The 16,264-nt window shown below is 43.7% G+C and overlaps 1 gene segment (V, D, J or C); it reads left to right on the top strand.

The window, feature by feature from the left end:
- Positions 1-16,264, top strand: part of LOC140639527 (immunoglobulin heavy variable 3-74-like) — a 45,950-nt gene continuing 29,686 nt past the window's right edge. The window contains 1 exon segment of the V gene segment in view: positions 1-266. Coding sequence covers positions 221-266 — 46 coding nt within the window.

The raw sequence follows: 16,264 nt of genomic DNA, 5'->3' as shown, positions 1-16,264 counted from the left end.
CAAACTGATCTGGGGTTGTGAAGCAATCTTTGTATATAACTTATTAAGAATTGAATCTACGTTGGTAGGTGACTATATAGTCAGGGGACATGCAAATAGGGGCCTCCCTCCACTGATTAAAGAAGCCCAGCCCCGACCCTGCAGCTGGGAGAGGAACTCCAGCCCCAGGGTTCCCAGGTGACCCCATTCAGTGCTCAGGACACAACACAGACAAACCACCATGGAGTCTGTGCTCTGCTGGGTTTTCCTTGTCGCTATTTTAAAAGGTAATTCATGAAGAACCAGAAACCCTGAGTATGTGAGTGGAGGTGAGTGACAGAAACAGGGGATGTGGGACAGTTTCCTGACCAGGATGTCTTGTGTTTGCAGGTGTCCAGGGTGAGGTGCAGCTGGTGGAGTCTGGGGGAGACCTGGTGAAGCCTGGGGGGTCCTTGAGACTGTCCTGTGTGGCCTCTGGATTCACCTTCAGTAGCTATGGCATGAGCTGGGTCCGTCAGTCTCCAGGGAAGGGGCTGCAGTGGGTCGCAGCTATTAGCAGTAGTGGAAGTAGCACATACTACGCAGACGCTGTGAAGGGCCGATTCACCATCTCCAGAGACAACGCCAAGAACACGCTGTATCTGCAGATGAACAGCCTGAGAGCCGAGGACACGGCCGTGTATTACTGTGCGAAGGACACAGTGAGTCGACCTCAGTGTGAGTCCAGACACAAACCTCCCTGTAGAAGGGGATCAGGACCACCAGGGGGTGCACAGTCCTCACCACTTCTGTGTTCAAGGCCCAGGAGCAGATGCAGATGGAGGCTCTGGACAGGTTTCCTGTCAGGGTCTGGTCTTCCTCTCCAAGGAGCAGTTTCCCCAAGGGAGTCTCTTTGGGTACAGGATTCTTTGCTTACATATTCAATCTCTAACTTACACACTTTGTTGTCATAGAAAGTGAAATATTCCAACACCCAAAAATGGTAGTGCCTGTTGTTTTGCTTATTCCTTATTCAGTTTCTGTTTTGGAAAGTTGGTTGGATTTAGTCAACAACTCTTCTTATATGCTCAAGGACAAATCTGCTTAAAATTTCTTACTACTGTCCATAAAAACCAGTTTATTACCCGTATCGCCATTTACCACAACTTCTCTTCTATAAGAGTCCCAGCTGTATACATGGAACATGAAACAACTACCCAGCTCATTGTGCAATGATTTTATTTTATTTTGTATATTTTTATTAGATTTCAATTTGCCAACATATACCATAACACCCAGTGCTTATCCGGCCAAGTGCCTCCCTCACTGCCTGTCACCCAGTCACCCGAACCCTCCACCAACCTCCCCTTCCACTACCCCTTGTTCATTTCCCAGAGTGAGGATTCTCTCATGTTCTGTCTCCTTCCCTGACATTTCCACCTCATTTTCCTTCCTTTCTCCTTTATTCCCTTTCTCGATTTTCTACATTCCCTGAATAAATGCGACCATATGTTTGTCCTTCTCCAATTGACTTACTTCACTCAGCATAATACAGTCCAGTTCCATCCACGTTGTTGCAAAGGGTGGGTATTCATCATTTCTAATATGCAAGGATTTTAGAAACAACATAAAATTCATGCTGGTCATGACACTACAAAGGGCTCAAAAATCAAATGGAGAGATGACGGAGTGCAGGTGTGACTTCAGTCTTGAACCACTCTCACAGAATCAATATCAGTGTGAATCTGGGAAAGCAAGGGGCCCCAAGAAGTATGCTGTGAGGATGTGTAGTCTGAAGAGCACCCCAAACACACACAGACACGAGAGTACAAACCTTTATCACCTTCATCATCGTGTCTGTTGAGAGCAGGGCAGGCCTGTCATCACGTCATAAGTGCTTGGATTTTGGAAGGACACTGGCTCATGGTGTGTGTTGTGGTACAGTGGTAGGGAGAAGGTCCTGCTCCAGGAGGGACTTGTGTGGATTCAGTGTCACATCTCCATCAAAGGAGGGAATTCAATGGTTCCTGCTGGATATCCCATGGGTGGGGCTGGAGGAGAAGAGGGAGGACTGGTGATCACATGTGTCAGCAGGTTACACTCAAAGATATGGTGTGATGACAAATTAAACTAAACTGTTATGAGAACTGAGAGCACAAAGGTGGAGGAGGACTTTCCACCTGTAGGGAATATCTCATGGATCCTTCAGGTGCTGATATCAGCTCACTCTGTGTGACCTCTACATCCCTGTTTTGGAACCTAATGTCCATGTGATGGAGGATGAGGTGGGGCCTTAGAGGAGCACTTAGGTCAGGAGGTGCAGCCTTCTGATGGGATCAGGGACCTTATACATCAGGTCGAGGAAAGCTCCCTGCCTCTGGGCCCCATATGAGGTGACAGGGAAAGGACGCGCTAGGACGTGGGCACTCTCCAGATACCACATCTGCCTGCACCTGGACCTCAGACATCCCAACCTCCACAGCTGTGAGAATGAGTGTCTGTTGTTTAATCCACAGAGTCTGGGAATGCAGTGACATCACCCAGAAACACTTAAACAGGGTCTCACCTCTTATTTGTCCTTTATAATCTGGTCCCAGGATAACACTCGGGGTATGACAAAACAGAGCAGGAAACCCACACCTGGACTCACTATCCTCAGGCACCGTCCATGCTCCTGTCCTTAGTTGCTGTGCATCACGTTTGTGCCACACATTCTTCCTACAACCCTGGGGTTTGTTAGACCCATTAGTATCCTGGGATTCCTCCCTCTTTACCGTCTGTTCACCTTCAAGGCAGCACATCCCCATTGAAGCGGACATAAAAGGTTCAGATTTTCCTCTCTGCTGCTCACACTACTCTGCAGAATATTCGAGATCAGCCTCCCTCCTGTCATCATTGCCACAGCTATATGTCCCCATGACAAAATCCACACCTCCTATGTCCAAAAAGGTGGTCGGTTTTCTACATGTTGACTTGCAGTTTTTGTTCTCCCAGACCTCTGATTTCATCGGAAATCAGAATGATTGCATAACTGCCTATCATATTCCAGTTACAAGACAAGATCAAGGACCCTGATCCAGAATCTTAACTCTTCCCTCCCAATGCTGTTATAGCAACAACATGTGGGGAATGAATTACAAAATGATGAGATCTGGTTATTTCTATGTTGAGAAAATGATTCAGTTATGTACTGGCATTGGTGAGGATCTATTAAAAAATAACTTTCTGGAACTTGGAGTGGTATCTCTAAATGTAGCACTAAAACTTTGTAATACCTGCCTTGTCTGTTACTTTTTAAAATTTTTTTGACTTATTTTTTAATTGGAGTTCAATTTGCCGACATACAGCATAACAGCCAGTGCTCATCCTGCCAAGTGCCCCCCTCAGTGCCTGTCACTCAGTCAACCCCACCCCCCCGCCCACCTCCCCTTCCACTACCCCTTGCTTGTTTCCCAGAGTTAGGTGTCTCTCATGATTTATCACCCTCAGTGATATTTCCCACTCATTTTCTTTCCTTTCCCCTTTATTACCTTTCACTATTTTTATATTCCCCGAATGAATGAGACCATATAATGTTTGTCCTTTCTGATTGACTTATTTCACTCAGCATAAAACCCTCCTGGTCCATCCACATCAAAGCAAAAGGTGGGTATTTGTCGTTTCCTAAGGCTGAATTATATTCCATTGTATACAGAGACCACATCTTCTTTATCCATTCATCTGTCAATGATTGTCCATTACTTTTGCTTGCTTTATAACCAATACCAGTGCTGGAGAGAAGACGGCAGAGAGGTTTTCATCTGGATTTTGTTTTCTTAAACTCTGGGAAAAAAGGCAAACATATTTTAAATTTGACTAAACATTATTTTTGGACTACATGGCTCACTACCAAATAAATGCCCCTCCAAGTATGCCACTAGCTAGAGTACAATGTGAAGAAAAATAAAGAGCACCCAGTTGTTTTCTATGAGACCAGGATCTGAATGTGGGGCATGTGTTCTCTTGGCACAACACAGTCCCTCCTTTCAGAGCCACACCATCAGTAACCTGGTGTTGTCATGATTTGGTGCAGAGTCCTTGTTTCCTCAGACCCAGATTTCCAGCTGCACTTCAGGTTTTAAGGTAAACAGAAATTGTGCCTGGATCTGAAAGTCTCAGATATGTTGAAAGGGAAATATGAGGCACTGGAGATGTAGATTTTGCAGGAAAGATGAAGAAAATAAGCGGGAAAGAAGTGTTGGTCACATCAACTCAAAAGAATAAGGATTTGTACATTTTCTGAAATGCACTAATGGCAGTTAGAGAACAAAACCAGGAGTATCACTACTGAAAATGTGTTAACACAGACTGTATGCTTTGCTTGGAGGTCTTAAAATTGTAGTCTTGGGGGGAGGAGCAAGATGGCGGAAGAGTAGAGTCTCCAAATCACCTGTCTCCACCAAATTACCTAGAAAACCTTCCAATCATCCTGAAAATCTATGAATTCGGCCTGAGAATTAAAGAGAGAACACCTGGAATGCAACAGTGAGAAGAGTTCGCGCATCTATCAAGGTAGGAAGACGGGGAAAAAGAAGTAAAGAAACAAAGGCCTCCAAGGGGGAGGGGCCCCGCGAGGAGCCGGGCTGAGGCCGGGGCGAGTGTCCCCAGGACAGGAGAGCCCCGTCCCGAAGGAGCAGGAACTGCACCATTCTTCCCGGGCGGAAAGGGGCTCGCAGGGAGTTGGAGCAGGACCCAGGAGGGCGGGGATGACCTCGGGTTCCCCGGGACAGTAACAGAGCAACTGCGCACCCAGGAGAGTGTGCCGAGCTCCCTAAGGGCTGCAGCGCGCACGGCGGGACCGGCGGAACCCGGAGTAGCTGGAGGGGCTCGGGCGGCGGCTCCGCGGAGGGGGCTGCGCGGCCCCGGGAGCAGCTCGGAGGGGCTTGGGCAGAGGAAGAGGCTCCGTGCAGAGGGGGCTGCGTGGTTCCAGGAGCAGCTCGGAGGGGCTCGGGCGGCAGTTCCGTGGAGGGGGTTGCACGGCCCGGGAGCGCGAATCCAACAGCAGAGGCTCCGGAGCACAGGACGCGGGGACACAGCCCAGGATCCCGCCTCCCCCGGGACAGGCAGAGGCCGGGAGGGCCCAGGACAGCAAGGACGCTCCTGCCCCGAGCTGAGCAGATCAGCGGCCCCGCCCCAGAGCCTCCAGGCCCTGCAGACAGAGTTCCTGCCAGAGCTGAATCCAGGTTTCCAGAGCTGCCCCGCCACTGGGGCTGTTCCTCCTGTGGCCTCACGGGGTAAACAACCCCCACTGAGCCCTGCACCAGGCAGGGGCACAGCAGCTCCCCCAACTGCTAACACATGAAAACCAGCACAACAGGCCCCTCCCCCAGAACACCAGCTAGACTGACAACTTCCAGGAGAAGCCAAGGGACTTAAAGTACACAGAATCAGAAGATACTCCCCGGTGCTTCTTTTTTTTTTTTTTTTTGTTTTGTTTTGTTTTGCTTTGCTTTTTGATTTGTTTCCTTCCCCCACCCCCTTTTTTTCTCCTTTCTTTTATTTTCTCTTTTTCTTCTCTCTTTTTTTCTTTTTTTCGTTTTTTTTCTTCCCTTTTTTTTCTCTTTCTCTTTTCTTTCCTTCTTTCTCTCCTCTCTTTTTCTCTTTTTCCCAATACAACTTGCTTTTGGCCACTCTGCACTGAGCAAAATGACTAGAAGGAAAACCTCACCTCAAAAGAAAGAATCAGAAACAGTCCTCTCTCCCACAGAGTTACAAAATCTGGATTACAATTCAATGTCAGAAAGCCATTCAGAAGCACTATTATACAGCTACTGGTGACTCTAGAAAAAGTATAAAAGACTCAAGAGACTTCATGACTGCAGAATTTAGAGCTAATCAGGCAGAAATTAAAAATCAATTGAATGAGATGCGATCCAAACTAGAAGTCCTAACGACGAGGGTTAACGAGGTGGAAGAACGAGTGAGTGACATAGAAGACAAGTTGATAGCAAAGAGGGAAACTGAGGAAAAAAGAGACAAACAATTAAAAGACCATGAAGATAGATTAAGGGAAATAAACGACAGCCTGAGAAAGAAAAACCTACGTTTAATTGGGGTTCCCGAGGGCGCCGAAAGGGACAGAGGGCCAGAATATGTATTTGAACAAATTCTAGCTGAAAACTTTCCTAATCTGGGAAGGGAAACAGGCATCCAGATCCAGGAAATAGAGAGATCCCCCCCCTAAAATCAATAAAAACCGTTCAACACCTCGACATTTAATAGTGAAGCTTGCAAATTCCAAAGATAAAGAGAAGATCCTTAAAGCAGCAAGAGACAAGAAATCCCTGACTTTTATGGGGAGGAGTATTAGGGTAACAACAGACCTCTCCACAGAGACCTGGCAGGCCAGAAAGGGCTGGCAGGATATATTCAGGGTCCTAAATGAGAAGAACATGCAACCAAGAATACTTTATCCAGCAAGGCTCTCATTCAAAATGGAAGGAGAGATAAAGAACTTCCAAGACAGGCAGCAACTAAAAGAATATGTGACCTCCAAACCAGCTCTGCAAGAAATTTTAAGGGGGACTCTTAAAATTCCCCTTTAAGAAGAAGTTCAGTGGAACAGTCGACAAAAACAAGGACTGAATAGATATCATGATGACACTAAACTCATATCTCTCAATAGTAACTCTGAATGTGAACGGGCTTAATGACCCCATCAAAAGGTGCAGGGTTTCAGACTGGATAAAAAAGCAGGACCCATCTATTTGCTGTCTACAAGAGACTCACATCAGACAGAAGGACACCTACAGCCTGAAAATAAAAGGTTGGAGAACCATTTACCATTTGAATGGTCCTCAAAAGAAAGCGGGGGTAGCCATCCTTATATCAGATAAACTAAAATTTACCCCAAAGACTGTAGTGAGAGATGAAGAGGGACACTATATCATACTTAAAGGATCTATTTAACAAGAGGACTTAACAATCCTCAATATATATGCCCCGAATGTGAGAGCTGACAAATATATCAATCAATTATTAACCAAAGTGAAGAAATACTTAGATAATAATACACTTATACTTGGTGACTTCAATCTAGCTCTTTCTATACTCGATAGGTCTTCTAAGCACAACATCTCCAAAGAAACGAGAGCTTTAAATGATACACTGGACCAGATGGATTTCACAGATATCTACAGAACTTTACATCCAAACTCAACTGAATACACATTCTTCTCAAGTGCACTTGGAACTTTCTCCAGAATAGACCACATATTGGGTCACAAATCGGGTCTGAACCGATACCAAAACATTGGGATTGTCCCCTGCATATTCTGAGACCATAATGCCTTGAAATTAGAACTAAATCAGAACAAGAAGTTTGGAAGGACCTCAAACACGTGGAGGTTAAGGACCATCCTGCTAAAAGATAAAAGGGTCAACCAGGAAATTAAGGAAGAATTAAAAAGATTCATGGAAACTAATGAGAATGAAGATACAACCGTTCAAAATCTTTGGGATGCAGCAAAAGCAGTCCTGAGGGGGAAATACATCGCAATACAAGCATCCATTCAAAAACTGGAAAGAACTCAAATACAAAAGCTAACCTTACACATAAAGGAGCTAGAGAAAAAACAGCAAATAGATCCTACACCCAAGAGAAGAAGGGAGTTAATAAAGATTCGAGCAGAACTCAACGAAATCGAGACCAGAAGAACTGTGGAACAGATCAACAAAACCAGGAGTTGGTTCTTTGAAAGAATTAACAAGATAGATAAACCATTAGCCAGCCTTATTAAAAAGAAGAGAGAGAAGACTCAAATTAATAAAATAATGAATGAGAAAGGAGAGATCACTACCAACACCAAGGAAATACAAACGATTTTAAAAACATATTATGAACAGCTATACGCCAATAAATTAGGCAATCTAGAAGAAATGGACGCATTCCTGGAAAGCCACAAACTACCAAAACTGGAACAGGAAGAAATAGAAAACCTGAACAGGCCAATAACCAGGGAGGAAATTGAAGAAGTCATCAAAAACCTCCCAAGACACAAGAGTCCAGGGCCAGATGGCTTCCCAGGGGAATTTTATCAAACTCTTAAAGAAGAAACCATACCTATTTTTCTAAAGCTGTTTGGAAAGATAGAAAGAGATGGAGTACTTCCAAATTCGTTCTATGAGGCCAGCATCACCTTAATTCCAAAACCAAACAAAGACCCCACCAAAAAGGAGAATTACAGACCAATATCCCTGAGGAACATGGATGCAAAAATTCTCAACAAGATACTGGCCAATAGGATCCAACAGTACATTAAAAAAATTATTCACCATGACCAAGTAGGATTTATCCCTGGGACACAAGGCTGGTTCAACACCCGTAAAACAATCAATGTGATTCATCATATCAGCAAGAGAAAAACCAAGAACCATATGATCCTCTCATTGGATGCAGAGAAAGCATTTGACAAAATACAGCATCCATTCCTGATCAAAACTCTTCAGAGTGTAGGGATAGAGGGAACATTCCTCGACATCTTAAAAGCCATCTATGAAAAGCCCACAGAAAATATCATTCTCAATGGGGAAGCACTGGGAGCCTTTCCCCTAAGATCAGGAACAAGACAGGGATGTCCACTCTCACCACTGCTGTTCAACATAGTACTGGAAGTCCTAGCCTCAGCAATCAGACAACAAAAAGACATTAAAGGCATTCAAATTGGCAAAGAAGAAGTCAAACTCTCCCTCTTCGCCGATGACATGATACTCTACATAGAAAACCCAAAAGTCGGGATCCCTGGGTGGCGCAGCGGTTTGGCGCCTGCCTTTGGCCCAGGGCGCGATCCTGGAGACCCGGGATCGAATCCCACATCGGGCTCCTGGTGCGTGGAGCCTGCTTCTCCCTCTGTCTGTGTCTCTGCCTCTCTCTCTTTCTCTCTGTGTGACTATCATAAATAAATAAAAATTAAAAAAAAAGAAAACCCAAAAGTCTCCACCCCAAGATTGCTAGAACTCATACAGCAATTCGGTAGCGTGGCAGGATACAAAATCAATGCCTAGAAGTCAGTGGCATTTCTATACACTAACAATGAGACTGAAGAAAGAGAAATTAAGGAGTCAATCCCATTTACAATTGCACCAAAAAGCATAAGATACCTAGGAATAAACCTAACCAAAGATATAAAGGATCTATACCCTCAAAACTATAGAACACTTCTGAAAGAAATTGAGGAAGACCCAAAGAGATGGAAAAATATTCCATGCTCATGGATTGGCAGAATTAATATTGTGAAAATGTCAATGTTACCCAGGGCAATATACACGTTTAATGCAATCCCTATCAAAATACCATGGACTTTCTTCAGAGAGTTAGAACAAATTATTTTAAGATTTGTGTGGAATCAGAAAAGACCCCGAATAGCCAGGGAAATTTTAAAAAAGAAAACCATAGCTGTGGGCATCACAATGCCAGATTTCAGGTTGTACTACAAAGCTGTGGTCATCAAGACAGTGTGGTACTGGCACAAAAACAGACACATAGATCAGTGGAACAGAATAGAGAATCCAGAAGTGGACTCTGAACTTTATGGGCAATAATATTCGATAAAGGAGGAAAGACTATCCATTGGAAGAAAGACAGTCTCTTCAATAAATGGTGCTGGGAAAACTGGACATCCACATGCAGAAGAATGAAACTAGACCACTCTCTTTCACCCTACACAAAGATAAACTCAAAAAGGATGAAAGATCTCAATGTGAGACAAGATTCCATCAAAATCCTAGAGAACACAGGCAACACCCTTTTTGAACTCGGCCACAGTAACTTCTTGCAAGATACATCCACGAAGGCAAAAGAAACAAAAGCAAAAATGAACTATTGGGACTTAATCAAGATAAGAAGCTTTTGCACAGCAAAGGATACAGTCAACAAAACTCACAGACAACCTACAGAATGGGAGAAGATATGAAGATATTTGCAAATGACATATCAGATAAAGGACTAGTTTCCAAGATCTATAAAGAACTTATTAAACTCAACACCAAAGAAACAAACAATCCAATCATGAAATGGGCAAAAGACATGAACAGAAATCTCACAGAGGAAGACATAGACATGGCCAACATGCACATGAGAAAATGCTCTGCATCACTTGCCATTAGGGAAATACAAATCAAAACCACAATGAGATACCACCTCACACCAGTGAGAATGTGGCAAATTAACAAGGCAGGAAACAACAAATGTTGGAGAGGATGCGGAGAAAAGGGAACCCTCTTACACTGTTGGTGGGAATGTGAACTGGTGCAGCCACTCTGGAAAACTGTGTGGAGGTTCATCAAAGAGTCAAAAATAGACCTGCCCTACGACCCAGCAATTGCACTGTTGGGGATTTACCCCAAAGATACAGATGCAATGAAATGCCGGGACACCTGCACCTGATGTTTATAGCAGCAATGTCCACAATAGCCAAACTGTGGAAGGAGCCTCAGTGTCCATCGAAAGACGAATGGATAAAGATGTGGTTTATGTTAGATTGGAATATGACTCAGCCATTAGAAACGACAAATACCCACCATTTGCTTCAATGTGGATGGAACTGGAGGGTATTATGCTGAGTGAAGTAAGTCAGTCGGAGAAGGACAAACGTTATATGTTCTCATTCATTTGGGGAATATAAATAATAGTGAAAGGGAATAGAAGAGAAGGGAGAAGAAATTAGTGGAAAGTATCAGAAAGGGATACAGAACATAAGGACTCCTAACTCTGGGAAATGAACTAGGGGTGGTGGAAGGGGAAGAGGGCGAGGGGTGGGGGTGAATGCTTGACGGGCACTCAGGGGGGCACTTGATGGGATGTGCACTGGGTGTTATTCTGTATGTTGGTAAATTGAACAGCAATAAAAATAAATGTATTATAAAAAATAAATTAATAAATAAATTCATAATAAATAAAATTAAAAATAAAATAATAATAATAAAAAAGAATGGAATCTAAGACTGGAGCTGACTATATAGTCAGAGGACATGCAAATAAGGCCCTCCCTACACTGATTAAACCAGCCCAGCGCCAACCCTAAGCCTGGATAGGAGCTCTAGCAACAGGATCCCCAGGTGGCCCCATTCAATGCTCACGACACAGCACAGAAAAACCAGTATGGAGTATGTGCTCCGCTGGGTTTTCCTTGTCACTATTTTAAAATGTAATTCATGGTGAAGAAGGAACTTTGATTCTGTGATTGGAGGTGAGTGAGCGAAAGAGGGGTTGTCGGACAATTTCCTGACCAGGATGTCTTGTGTCTGCAGGTGTCCAGGGTGAGGTGCAGCTGGTGGAGCCTGGGGGAGACCTGGTGAAGCCTGGGGGGTCCCTGAGACTCTCCTGTGTGGCCTCTGGATTCACCTTCAGTAGCTACAGCATGCAATGGGTCCGTCAGGCTCCTGGGAAGGGGGTGCAGTGGGTCACATACATTAACAGAGGTGGAAGTAGCACAAGCTTCACAGATGCTGTGAAGGGCATGAGCTGGTTTCGCCAGGCTCCAGGGAAGGGGCTGCAATGGGTTACATGGATTGGGTATGATGGAAGTAGCACATACTACACAGACACTGTAAAGGGCCGATTCATCATCTCCATAGACAATGCCAAGAACACGCTGTATCTGCAGATGAACAGCCTGAGAGCCGAGGACATAGCCCTGTATTACTGTGCGAGGGACACAGTGAGGGGACCTCAGTGTGAACCCAGACACAAACGTCCCTGTAGAAGGGGATCAGGACCACCAGGGGGTGCACACTCCTAACCACTTCTGTCTTGAAGGCCCAGGAGCAAGTGCAGATGCAGGTGCTGGGCAGGTTTCTTGTCAGGGTCTGGACTTCCTCTCCATGGAGCAGTTTCCCCCAGGGAGCCCCTCTGAACACTTGATTACGTGCTTACCTCTTCTGTCTCTTAGAGACTTAGAAATTCAAGTATAGCAGTTGCACTTACTTGTACTTAACTTTTCCTGACCCAAAATACTAATCAATTACAAATAACTCCATTCACATCATCTGAACATTTTCATGAGTCCCAGTGATACTCACTGTAGATCACAGGACCCCAAGCTAACATGCTGTCTTGCACATCACAGTACAGAGGAATCTCCAGTCAACACAATATAAAATAGACATTCTACCAAAATATTAATAATGTCTGGGGAGTGAGAGATAATCCCAGTATGACATGGTAGGGAGGTGGACTCAGAGGTAACTCACACACACACACACAATCACGAGAGTATAACCATTCTACACCTTCACTTTCATGTCTGATGAGAACCAGGCAGGCCTCTCATCACGTCATAAATGCCTGGGTGGTGCCAAGGAATGACACTGGCTCAGGGTGTGATTTGTGGGTCAGTGGTGGGGACAGGGTCCTGCTCTATGGTATATGGGGAGTAAGTGGGGCCTTAGAGGAGCACTTAGGTCAGGAGGTGCAGCCTCATTATGGGATCAGGGCACTTATACACCAGGACTGGGAAACCTCCCTGCACACTGGCCCCATGTGAGGGGATGGAGAAAGGACAGGGTAGGACTTGAGTGCTCTCCAGACACCACATCAGCCTGCACCTGGACCTCAGACGTCCCAGATTCCAGATCTGTGAGAATGAGTGTCTGTTGTTTGATCCACCCAGTCCATGTACGATGTTCCAGTAGTGAGGACAGGATAAATCATTTTTTTCTTTGTTTAAATTGAATTTACCATTATTTACTACACACACAGTTCCTATCACATCATGTGCCCTCCTAAACGCCCATCACCCAGTTGCCCCATCCCCAAACTCTCCCTTCCACCAACTCTCAGGCTTTTTTCCCCTGAGTTAAGTGTCTCTCATGATTTGTCTTCCTCTGTAGTATTACTCCACTAAGTTTCGCTCCTTCCCTTATGGTCTCTTTCAATATTTCCTATATTCCACATATGGGTGAGACCATATCATTGCCTTTTTGTGATTGATTTATTTCTCTCAATATAATACCTCCAGTTCCATTCATTTTGAAGGAAATGTTATTTCATTATATTCATCAATTCTGACAGCTGTATAATATCCCAAAATACATATAAACCACATCTTTATTTTGTATTTTTTATTTGAGTTCCATTTGGCAACATATAGCATAACACCCAGGGCTCATCCCGCCAAGTGCCCCCCTCAGTGTCCATCACCCAGTCACCCTAACCCCCTCCCACACTTCCACTACCCCTTGTTTCTTTCCCAGAGTTAGGAGTCTCTCATGTTCTGTCATTGTCTCTGATATTCCACACTCATTTTCTCTCCTTTCCTCTTTATTCACTTTCACCATTTTTTATATTCCTCGTTTTAATGAAAGCATGTAATATCTGATGGCTGTGTAATATCCCACTTTATATATAGATCACATCAATCCATTCATCTGTCAATGGACACAGAGGCTCCTTCCACATCTTATTTATCACTCTTCTGTAGAAGGGCATCCTGATTTCTCCCATAGTTTGGCTATTGTGGACATTGCTGCAGTGAACATTGATGTACAAGGGTCATTTCATTCATTAAATCTGTGTCTTTTGAGAAAATACCCTGTAGTGCAATGTCTGCATCCAAGCATGGCATTTTCTCACTTTTTCAGGACATTCCTTTCTGTTTTCTGGAGTGGCTGAACAAGCCTACCTTTGCACCAAAAGTGAAAGAGAAAATTCCACTTTCTCAAAATCTTCGCTTGTATTTATTGTTTCTGGCCTTGTTACTTTATCCATTCTGAGTTGTATAAGTGGGATCTTAGTCTAGTTTTCATTTGTATTTCCCTGATGCCAAGTCATGTGGTTCATTTTTCTCATCTGCTGGTTGGCCATTTGTCAGTCTTCTTTGGAGAAAAGCCTGTTCATGTATTCTCCCCATTTCTTGACCGGATTCATTGTTTTGTTGGGTGCTGAATTTGGTAAGGAAATATCTTGTCTTATTCTGTAGGTTGCCTTTCATTTTGTCGCCTGTTGCATTGTTGTACAATTTCTATCTTGAGGAAGTCCTAATAGTTTATTTTCCCCTTTGTTTCCTATGCCTTTTTTTATAATAAATTTATTTTTTATTGGTGTTCACTTTGCCAACATACAGCATAACACCCAGTGCTCATCCCCTCAAGTGCCCCCCTCACTGCCTGTCACCCATTCACCCCCACACCCCGCTCTCCTCCCCTTCCATCACCCCTTGTCACTGGATGAACATTTCGTGCCCCATGTCCTCATTTCAATCCCACCTGCATCTGTGACTCTCCCTCTTTACATGAGATCAGTTTCCCTTTAGGATTTCCTCAATGGAACCCTCGAGGGACCTACAAAACTTATTTATCTCTTATCGTTTTATTTAAATGCAATCATTTTTGTCATGGAATTTGCAATAACCAGGTAACATGACCTGGTTATGTCAATATCTAACAGCTCTACCATCCTATTTCATAGTCTACAAGTGAACTTACATGATAGTGAAGCTATTTCAGGCAAGTTAAGTCCACTCATAGTCAGCAAGGCAAGGGGGAAGCTCTGAATGCCCACAAACAGGGCAGTGGTTGGCTTTGACGATTTCAACAACATTTATACAAATATCAGCTTCCCCAGACATGAACACTCAGAAAATAAGTGTGAGAGGATGGAGCAAGTGATCACAGTTCATCTTGTAGTGTGCAGCTCCTGGACCTGAGCTGGAGTTACATGGATGTCTAAATGCACAGTGCAGTTGGCAATAGATTGTTATTATTTGCTCTTGGTTTTGTTTCCTCTGTGAATGCTCACTCCCCACCTTGTTGAGGCTTGTTTTGGGGTTTTGTGACTCTCTTCCTGGTTGCACTGGAGAGCCATTCTGAACATGGCCTCCTACCTCTAGCCTGGGATTGAATGTTCTCACCCCTGATTCTTCAGGGAACTCTCATAGGAGCCATCAAGCACTTTCTGTCCTCAGTCGACATCTGAATCTTGTGTTCACCGTACCTGTCTCTGAGCTGGTTTATCTCAGGCAGCATTATACTGTTAGTTTAGGAGGGATAAGAAAAATAAAAATATATGCTATACAATGGAAAATGTTCATTCAGACACCAGTTTATTATATCCCAAACTCTACTTGAATGAGCTCATTCTGCATCAGGTAATCTCATCAAAGCGAAAACAGAAGATCACAGATTTAACTACAGTGGAACACAGTGAATGGTTTGTTAGAGACTTACAAATAGAACTGCATTACCTGAAACCTTCTGAAATTCAGCTAAATTCTAAATTAAGCAAAATCATGCAATCCCCAATACATGCGGAATCCACTATTCTAAGGAACCCTGCCACTCTGTCGTTCAGGTGTTTCAGAGGGGCAGTAAATCCTGTGGAGAGGAGCACAGGCCAAGAATCTGGGGTTAGACCCACCTGAAAATGTGCACAAAGACACCTTAGAAACCCTCTACAATGTAAGGGGTAAGTTCACAACACTGTATGGGGAAACGTGACACATACAAACCAAGAGTTATATACAAATACAATTACAAAGTAGCACGTGGACACAAAGTCTGAAGTCTGGAATATTACATAATAAAAACCATAGTTTTCCAAAGAAGTAAATATGAACATACAAAGGCAGTAACATCTCTGGTCAAAAGAGTTTCACAGAAATGAGCCCAAGCTGAGTATATACTGAGAGGACATGTATATAAGGGCCTCTTTCTATTGAATATAACATCCCAAACCTGATTCTGCATCTGGGGGAGGAGCCCTGCTCCAGGAACAATAGGTGACCAATTCAGTGATCAGGACAAAACACAACTCACCATGGAGTCTGTGCTCATCTGGGTTTTCCTTGACACTATTTTTAAATATATATATTTTTTATTTTCTATTTGAGTCAATTTGCCAACATAAAGCATATCAACCAGTGCTCATCACATCAACAGAAGAATGGGCATTTTTAAGAACTGACAGAGTAAGTCAGTCGGAGAAGGACAAACATTATATGTTCTCATTCATTTGGGGAATATAAATAATAGTGAAAGGGAAAATAAGGGAAGGGAGAAGAAATGTGTGGGAAATATCAGAAAGGGAGACAGAACGTAAAGACTGCTAACTCTGGGAAACGAACTAGGGGTGGTAGAAGGGGAGGAGGGCGGGGGGTGGGAGTGAATGGGTGATGGGCACTGGGTGTTATTCTGTATGTTAGTAAATTGAACACCAATAAAAAAAAAAAAAAGAACTGACAGAAAATCTATCATAATATATATGTTTAATCTTTTTAAAAATGTCTCTATGATTTTGATAGTTTCATCTAATTTTGTTAGAAAGAGAGAAATT

The sequence above is a fragment of the Canis lupus genome, chromosome 9, assembly GCF_048164855.1.
Source record: "Canis lupus baileyi chromosome 9, mCanLup2.hap1, whole genome shotgun sequence".
Taxonomy (NCBI): domain Eukaryota; kingdom Metazoa; phylum Chordata; class Mammalia; order Carnivora; family Canidae; genus Canis; species Canis lupus.
The sequence above is the reverse complement of the archived record's forward strand: the minus strand, read 5'-3'. Positions and strand labels throughout refer to the sequence as shown.